Raw genomic sequence first — 9332 nt, 5'->3', positions numbered from 1 at the left:
GTGACCAAGGTGCTTTCAATGCATGCAGTGGTGAAGTTCGCCCTAAACGCAGCACTACCGTATTTGTCCGCAATGGACACGACGGAGACCAAACCGGACGAAGTGTAGATGTTCCCAACACTGTCGGTGTCCGGCGTGCCCGTGACCAAGGTGCTTTCAGTGCATGCAGTGGCGAAGCTCGCCGTAAACGCCGCACTACCGTATTTGTCCGCAATGGACACGACGGAGACCAAGCCGTACGACTAGTAGATGTTCCCAACACTGTCGGTGTCCGCCGTACCCGTGACCAAGGTGCTTCCAATGCATGCAAGTGGGCGAAGCTCCCAGTAAACGCCGCACTAGTGTATTTGTCCGCAGTGGACACGACGGAGAACAAATTGTACGAATTATAGATGTTCCCAACACTGTCGGTGTCCGGCGTGCCCGTGACCAAGGTGCTTTCAATGCATGCAGTGGCGAAGCTCGCCCTAATCGCTGCACTTCCGTATTTGTCCGCAATGGACTCGACGAGGACCAAACCGTACGAAGTGTAGATGTTCCCAACACTGTCGGTGTCCGCCGTGCCCGTGCCCAAGGTGCTTTCAATGCATGCAGTGGCGAAGCTCGCCCTAAACGCCGCACTACCGTATTTGTCCGCAATGGACACGACGGAGACCAAACCGTACGAAAAGTAGAAGTTCCCAACACTGTCGGTGTCCGCCGTACCCGTGACCAAGGTGCTTTCAGTGCATGCAGTGGCGAAGTTCGCCCTAAACGTCGCACCATCGTATTCGTCCACGATGGACACGATAGAGATCGAATCGCACAGATGCTCACCACACCGCTGGTGGTCGCAGTGCCAGGGGTCAGTCGGGCCAGATGTAGGCGATGAAGGTCTCCGCTCGGGTGTACATGCCGCATCAGCGCGGAAAATAATGCTGCTAAGGCTGGAGACGTACGGCATCCACAGCTGAGCACTACCACATATACCGGTATCTGATAGTATTACAAAAGCTATTGCAAAATTGCTGAAAGCCGCCAACAAAAGAATCAAGTTTATGTGGATGTGGCGAGGGTACGAATCACTTTAGTCCACTCTACAGTGCAACAGCTTCTTCAGATCCTTACAAAATGATTGAATACCTTCGCGAGGATCCACGATGCGGAGATTCAACGTTGAAGCCCACTTCAATTTGGCCCAGCCAATCGGAGCTGAGGCCGTAGAGCTCGGGATGATTATTGGTGGAATAACTGTCAGCCAATGAGATTACTCAGTATTTTGGCGCCAAAAATCTTGTCGATTCAAAGGTCGCAAAGAGTACAACACAGACCCCCGCGCCGATCGGCGCCGCGGTCGCAGTTTAGATTCTCATTTTTCGTTTTGCCAGCCGATCATCACGCCTCGGGATATGTTGCGATAAGGAGGTCCCGCTAGTCTCCATCTCCACAAAGGTATTGATCGGTGTGAAGAGGAATGCTGTCCGAATGTCAAGCCACCCAGGATCACCGCCCAATCTCGTCATTCCTGCTGGACGGCACGCTGTCAGCCGTGCCAGCATGATGCTCGTCAGTTCATGGCCTCCACGATGTCCGTCGAGCTGCTGTATTGAATGATTGCCGCCACGAGGACGACTGGAAGCTCTCCGTGACGACCGACCAAAACAAGGGGTTTCGGCAGAGCTACGACACTATATGTCGAGCCCAACGTCCTCTCTACTGCCCGAGTGCTCCTGGACCGGCTAGTTCGTCACCACACTGACGTCACGCTGCGTGGCACAGTACCCGCTTGCTCATGGCAACCATGATGTGCGCCAATCTGCTTTGCTGCGTGTGAGCATCCGCGAGGGTGGCTGCAGCTTTCCATACCATACCAACAGAACTACGACAATATCGGAAGAGCAAACCTACTGCTGGCTTGTCCGTGCGCATGGCGGCCGGAGCGTTTCTTACTAGTGTTGCTGCTCTGGGAGCATGGTATGTTGTCCGTCGTACGAGCTCAGTGCCTGCCTGTTCATGGGTACCCAGCGGGTCGAGAAGTTTTGCAGTGTATCCTGGCTACCAAGCAAGCAGCTACCCTCATAACGTGGCTGATATGGGCTAGGTTCCTATAGCTCTTCGACGACTTCAATCAAGATCAACGTATTGAGTAATGCAACGTATACATGACCGCCTCGCCCGTCGTCAAACCGGCGTAGCTCAAAATGACACACTGTCAGCTATACAAGCATGTCATCAACTTGGAACGGCCGGCACACCGTTTGTGGAACCGCTACATGGTTGGTCGTCTATCCCGCTGAAAGTCACGTTGACTTAATCATTCTAATCTCGCACTGCTGGATTGGTTGATGTTCGTCGAGTTAGCTGACTAAGCCAAGAGAGCCAAGGTCATCTTGCTATCAGCTCACAGTGTGCTCGTAGCTTGTCGCTGACGAGCGACATGCTAGTAATCAACCTGGAAGGGGAACTCTATCGTACCGAATCCCGTGTATCCGCCCTGGCGATAGCAGCAACAACCTTTGTGACAAAAAACGCAAAAAGTATTATAGATTTTTCAGTGCATCAGAATGCATGATACTGTAAACTAGTAAATAACAACATTAGATTGAGCATCAAAAAGAAAATAAAAGAAAAATCTGAAAAAAACAGAGTAAACGAAAACACCTAGACGGATGTTTCAATAAGCGCTATATAGCTCTTGCGTTGTGACGTGCAATCGATACACCGCAAAAATGAACGTGCAGATCCCCTGCCCACGACAAGACTATTGCGAGGTTGCATTATCATGCCGATTAGAACAGAGCAGAGAAATTCAGCTGTCAAACAATGGTGTGTACCTATAGCAGCGCTGCTGAGTCACATAGCCGTATATACTGAATAGGCTTCTTCCAGCTGAGTATGTGTGGGTGATCGCGGTGAGGCCTACCAACGCTTGGATATGTCGACGAGAGCTAAAGGCCTATATCGTTAAATCCCCACCACTACCATTTGCCACCTGGCTGAGATATCTACACGAAGGCTTACATTGAACCACAACTTACAACCCAAAGATCACGTACTATATAATGAATGGACCGCCAAAGAGAACATCGATTGTCGCATCACATTAGGTACATCAATGTTCGTGGTCATGCTGATTTACACGGCGCAACGAAATCGTTCGGCCTTTAGAGAAGCTCCATCCATTGTGCGGTTGATGGTCGTGACCAAGACGCACCCTGAATCTGTGCAAACGCGGTAAGACGACTCCCTGAATCATACTTTTTCTTTCCGCTAGGATGGCTCCCTGCGCAAACTGCCTTTTTGGGAAACTTATAATTCTCCACCGCGGTTTCCATAGGTACTATCAGCGCTGCGTTCAGCTTGACCTCACGTGTTCTCTCTGCGACCACATGCGGTAAATACACAGGTACGGCTCGATCTGCGACCCTCGCCCCCGCGTGTATTGTATGCACCTTGGTCACGAGCACGGCGACCACTAATAGCGTGGTTATCATCTACAATTTGTGCGGTTTGGTCTCCGCAGAGTCCATTGCGAAATAACGGTAGTGTGGCGTTTAGGGCGAGCTTCACAACCGCGTACATTGCATGCACCTTTGCCACGAGCACGGCGATAACCGACAGTGTGGTAGCCATCAACAATACGTCCGGCGTGGCCTCCGTCGTGTCCTTTGCGGACAAATACGGTAGTGCAGCGTTTAGGGCGAACTTCGCCACTGCATGCATTGATAGCACCTTGGTCACGGGCACGGCGGCCACCGACAGTGGTGTGAACATCTACTATTTGTACGGTTTGGTCTCCGTCGTGTCCAATGCGGACGAATACGGTAGTTCGGCGTATAGGGCGAGCCTCGCTCCTGCATGCATTGTGTGCACCTTGGTCACGAGCACGGAGGCCACCGACAGTGTAATAGGCTTGTGGATTTCGTGTGGATTCATCTCCGTCGTGTCCATTGCGAATTAGTACGGTAGTGCCGCCTTTAGGGCGAACCTTGCCACCGCAGGTATCGAGTGCATCTCGGCCACGAGCACGGTGACGACCAATAGTCTGGTGAGGATAAACCTTTCGTACGGCTCGGTTTGGATTGGCTCCGCTGTGGATGAGTAAGAGAGCATGGCCTTCGGGGTGAGCGTCGTCAGCGCAGGTATCGCGTGCATCTTGGCCACGAGCACGGCGACCACCGACAGTGTGGTGAGCATCTACACTTCGTACGGTTTGATCTCCGTCGTGTCCTTTGCGGGTGGCTCAGAAGGGCATGTGTTCAAAGATTTTTGCGGCGGTCGACAGCTTGTTGATGACATGCTCATAGAAGTGGCGGTTTGGTGGCTCGATGCTTCATAGAAAGTGTTAGGGCTGATTTCTTCTAGACAGCACCATGTACCTAAGGAATTATGAGCAACTCTCCTATTATTATCAGCCAATAGGACGCAAGAATTTGTCTCTGTATGGACAGCACAATGTCTGTAAAGACCATCTGATGGAGCGGTAGTGAAAGAGTTAATAGCAGGTCTTAAGGTGCTGGATATTCACGTTGAATCCCTTCGTAAGGGGAGAAGATTATGACTATCTGTCGAGCGTTCGGACATGTGTACTGTACTTGATTGTTACAGGATAACTGTAGGCCTGATTCTAGTTCAAAATCATTGCGCTTATGTTCAGCTCGAAAAGACGTCAATTTAGAATGAAGTGCGGTAGATGCTCTAGCGAAGAGCTCGATCGTTGTACAGACCCGCATATCATCGCCTTCGGAGATGCGATTTGTGACGGACTAGTCGACTTTACAAACTCATTCGGCAGTTTACCAAATCATTTTTGTGTATGTAGACCAAGCCTCAATATGTTGTCCTAAGACTCAGTCTTATGTCGTCCCAAAAGAGGGATGGACCAATCAGCGATCTAGTTTGCGGGATATTGGGATGATCTGTAAGGTTGACACCCCTTCTCGTCCCACTGCGACGTTGTGTCAGTGTTGGCACCACGGACTTTTTATTTTGGCCAAATTTGGGCCGAAACTTACTTTTGCCACTGGCTATCGGTCATACGGCCAATGCCTGGCCTGACAGTATTGGACCTATTTTACAGTACTTCAGTCGGTCAAGAGGCGAGAAGGATAGCACATGAGCGGCCACCATGCCAGGATGCAAGACACGTTAAGCCTCTTCCAGATATGGGGGAGGCTCCAGGGGGCTACAGCTTTCGAGAATGCAGATTCTGTAGGGCTGCTTACGAGAACGAAGTCACTGGCACTCCGCCAAATGTACTAATTGGACGGTCACGCAGCTACGTCAATCATCTTGCCCGGTGCACGCCCTTTCAGAACGCGCACCTCCCTCCGGTTTTGACTCCAGTACTCTCGATCCCAGCAGCACCGTCCCAGGAAAGGCCTGCACTCTCGTTCGAAGTCACGCCAGAATTGAGACCTGGTTCTTTTAGTACAAGATCACACCGAGATGATGCAGTTCCTGTTCGATCGAGTGCTCGAATCGCAGGACAATCTCGGGCTCGTCGAACACTCGCGCTCGGCAAATACTCCACCACCGCGCGACGCTCCCCCCTCGTGGCAAAAAAACACCGTCGGCAAAAAAACCGAAGAAGCAAAGGCGCAAGCAGTGAGGACAAGGAAATAGAGTGCTATTTTTTACCTTCCTGATCGCTTCGTCGAAAAAACATCAGTTCGCCGTCTTTTTGAGTTGGTATGTCCCGGCATTTCGGCCATTTTGCCCTCTCGCCGGACGCTAGGTAAGCGTATCCGGCAAGAACATGCGCATCGATGCAAAACAATGGATATGAAAGCTCTCAAGGAGATGATGGAAACGACAGAAGGCTGGGTTAATTTGCTTTCAGATGTCTGGCAAAACATCAGTAAGGACCATTTGCTGGGATGCCAGTTGTCGTTGTTTTGCGTGCTTCTCACGTATGGGCTCCTACCGGCTGGAGATGAAAACCACGGCATCGCTATTTTCAAACGACTGGAGCAAGTACTGGAGCAAACGCAAGAAGAAAACTGGCGCATTGGTGCAATCATCACCGACAACGCTGGGCAGTGCGGCCGCGCACGTCGAATATTAGGGCTTCGCCGGCCTAACATTGTTTTTTTTATTTTGTTTCGCGCACGACTTGAACAATTTGGTCAAAGCAGTGTTACGGTCTTCTTTTAAGGACGTGGCAGCCCGAGCAGCAACAGCAGTCAATGTTTTGAATGCTGCATCTAGCAAATGGCAACCACGTACACGACAGATGATGAAGAAATGTTACGGGAAAGCGCTGGGACTTCGTACACTTTGTGAAACGAGATGGAACTCAATGCGATGATGTTTTGCATCTCTATTGCGCATTCAATCAGCTCTGCAAATGTTCTATCGTCGTTACCAAAGCTACACCGACTTCCCGACCCGGTTGCAAGCCTTCGGCGATCCTCTGTTTTGGGATGCGCTTAAAGAAGCCGAAGCTATAATTGCACCACTATCGTACGCGTCCTATCGGCTACAGCGCGATGAGAATACGCTTGGTGACGTTGTTTTGTCATTTCGCGATATCCGCAGAGAATTTCAGAAGCATCTTGTTCGCTACAGGCGCTTGTGGATTGCGTCGAAACCCGTTGGGCGCCGTGTGAGCAACCCTTGTTCATGTTGGGTTTTGCATTACACCTGCTGTATGCTGAAACCGCGCGAGAACTTCCCAATACTGCTGTGTCTGGAATTGGATCATTGGGCAAGGCAGTCATGTACTACTACCGTCGGCTTTTAAGCACTGATGATATCGGCCAGATAAGGCGCGGCATGGTGGCCTGGATGACAGACCGACTTACAAGACAGAAGGCTAGTGAATCCGAAGGGTCTCCGTGGGAGTTCTGGGAGAGTGTTGGAATGCATTTTGTCAAAGCTCGCGATGCGGGTGCTGTCGATAGCCGTGAACACAGCGACGTGTGAGCGCCTATTTAGCGAACTTGGAGCTATTCACACTACCAAGCGTAATCGCATGGATGCTCTTAAGGCTCTTGATTTTCAGATCATAGCACAGCATGTCCGACAGCAAGAGTTGAAGCAAGATTCTCGTGATGTAAAAAAAAACTCATCATATCTGCAGATGAGAGACAAATAATTAGTGATGTTGTAAGCAGTGCAAGCTTGTTTTCTCGATCACCGCAGCGTGAAGCAATAAATGAAGACGAGGATAGCGATGGTGAAGACCCTGGCGACAACGTTGATGGCAACCCGACCCTTTTGATGTGGGGTGAATATCTAGATAAAGTATTTGAGGATGACAAAATTGATGCAGACCATACCGCAACTAGAAGCACCTACACGCCAACCAACCGGGCGCCTGCGTCAAGAACGTCCGATTAAGAGTATTCGGATGACGAGAGCATCAACGAGCTCGAGGAAATTGCGGAGGCTGTCAAGCCAAACTTTACTGACCATAATGATCGCAATTTTCCACAAGAAGCCTCGGCCCTTCAGGGATTCCGTGGTCAAAAGGCAACGCTAGCAGATCTCTTCGGGTAAATGGGTGTTTAAGACGCACGAAACGCTGCCATGACATAATGTGCTGAGCAAGTCGGTCTAGTAGTAGCTGTATCCTTGCCGTTAAAAGGAAATCACACAAGTAGACACCATCTTAAACTCACTGAATTCTACTAGCTCAGTTACATTAATCCATTAGAAGCCTAACATCCTGCAACAGCAACACATCATCATGAAGGCCGCTAAAACCACGGCTTCTGCGTAGAACTTGTTTCATCTATGCTGTACACATTGGCATGGTGTCCCGAAACGTTGAAGTTGACCTCCACCACCTTCCGGAGGCAGTCCATTCTTCCCATGTATGGACCCCTTTGCTTCCAATCCGCTCTTGACCACATCTGCGTGTGTGCCGATAACAGCACCTCCCGCTCCTGTAGTTGCTCCAGCCCAAACGATTGGCAGCATCGAGGTCTTGCCCGTAGGCTGGTCGGCCCGTGCATCGCGAAGTGTAGCGTAGGAAGGGAAGAACAACAAGGTGTACGGAACATCTCGTAGAAAGCAGAATTGGGCGCCTTGGTACAATATCCGGACACTCAAACCCCAAGCGATTTCCATCACCTCTTGCCGTTCCGCCACGTGCAGCAACGTCTGCATCTGCAATCGGATCTTGACAATGTCAACCTGCACGACCAAAGAAAAGCTTCAGTTACCAGAGAATTTAGGAGCGTTCAAGGGTTTCAAGTACGTACTGGTAGAGGAGTACTCGGTGCCGCTGCTGTAGGCGTTCCCGGAAAATTATTGTCGGTGACCGTGCTGCTGTTTTGCGCCGCTCAGCACGCTGTGTTCGATCAAGAGCCCGCCAACAGCTCGATGAACGTGGCGGCTTACGTGCGCGCCAACTTCCTGGCGACTCTACCGCGCCTTCATCGATGCTATCCTGTCGCCCAGGTATCTCGCCTGACGAGCGCGCGTCTTTCCCGTCACTTGATTTCTTGCGATGATAAGACCGCAAGTTATTACTTAATACATGGGTAATTAGATAAAAAAACAATGATTTAAGCTATGGCCTAAATTCCTTCCACCAAGGCTTTTGCCCTTTCGACTGGCTTTTTACGATTGGCCGAAAGTAAGGGACTTTGCCAACACTGGTTGTGTGGCACGATCTTAAGATACACAAATCCCGCTCATCTCAAGTCCAATCGTCTATTCCACAGGCAGCACACACCGCCGACCCGAGCCAAGCCATGACGCACGCTGAAAAGTACTGAGAAAAGATTAACAGTGGTCGACAGCATTGAGGACGCTTTTTTGTGTAGCTGGAGCAATTAGTGACCTTTTTTGATGCGGTTTTTAGGCTGAGCAAAACTTATGCTGATCCTTGTATGCTAGAAACGGCTGGGAAATACCATAAGTAATGAGCGTGCAAATTGATTTTGTAGCTTGCCTCCTAGACTTTTCTGTGATTTTGCCAATAATACGTTTCTATTTTAACTTTATAGGTTTATGATATATAATATTTTATGACACATTTATATTCGAATATAAAGGTTTTATGATTCAGACTTGAATAAAATAAAGAACAGTCACAGCTGTGTTTTGAAACAACTACTCGACAGATCACACTGACACGTATACAAATAGAATCTGTAGAGCTAGAGCTTTCGATTGGTGTATTTTAATACCAGGGCAAAAAAAGCGTCCTCGATGCTGTCGACCACTGTAAACGTCGTCGTCGTGGGCTAGTATCGCCTAGAACGAAAAGTATCTCACGCTCAGCAAACTATCCTGAGCTCAAAGCCACAACTACTCTAGAAGCGTTCGAGCCCCCGGCACATCTCCTACCCTTGATATACACCCAGCTGGCAGCTGAGCTGTGTCCGCAGAGCTGCTGC

At 49.9% G+C, this 9332-nt stretch overlaps 2 protein-coding genes across 2 annotated transcripts; one reads left to right on the top strand and one right to left on the bottom strand.

The window, feature by feature from the left end:
• Positions 1-5763: 5763 nt before the first annotated feature.
• PITG_15349 (uncharacterized protein) lies at positions 5764-6800 on the top strand (the record flags this gene model as incomplete). The annotated part of the gene is made up of 5 exons (XM_002898737.1): positions 5764-6115; positions 6156-6260; positions 6321-6538; positions 6592-6701; positions 6776-6800. 5 exons carry the CDS (start codon positions 5764-5766, stop codon positions 6798-6800), a joined length of 810 nt encoding a protein of 269 aa, XP_002898783.1.
• Positions 6801-7051: 251 nt separating this feature from the next.
• Positions 7052-8094, bottom strand: PITG_15348 (Mitochondrial Carrier (MC) Family; the record flags this gene model as incomplete). The annotated part of the gene is made up of 2 exons (XM_002898736.1): positions 7052-7057; positions 7729-8094. 2 exons carry the CDS (start codon positions 8092-8094, stop codon positions 7052-7054), a joined length of 372 nt encoding a protein of 123 aa, XP_002898782.1.
• Positions 8095-9332: the final 1238 nt, after the last annotated feature.

Source organism: Phytophthora infestans, genomic scaffold (assembly GCF_000142945.1).
Source record: "Phytophthora infestans T30-4 supercont1.35 genomic scaffold, whole genome shotgun sequence".
In the NCBI taxonomy this organism is placed as follows: Eukaryota; Oomycota; class Peronosporomycetes; order Peronosporales; family Peronosporaceae; genus Phytophthora; species Phytophthora infestans.
Note: the sequence above shows the minus strand (reverse complement) of the source record. Positions and strands in the feature narration are given on the sequence as shown.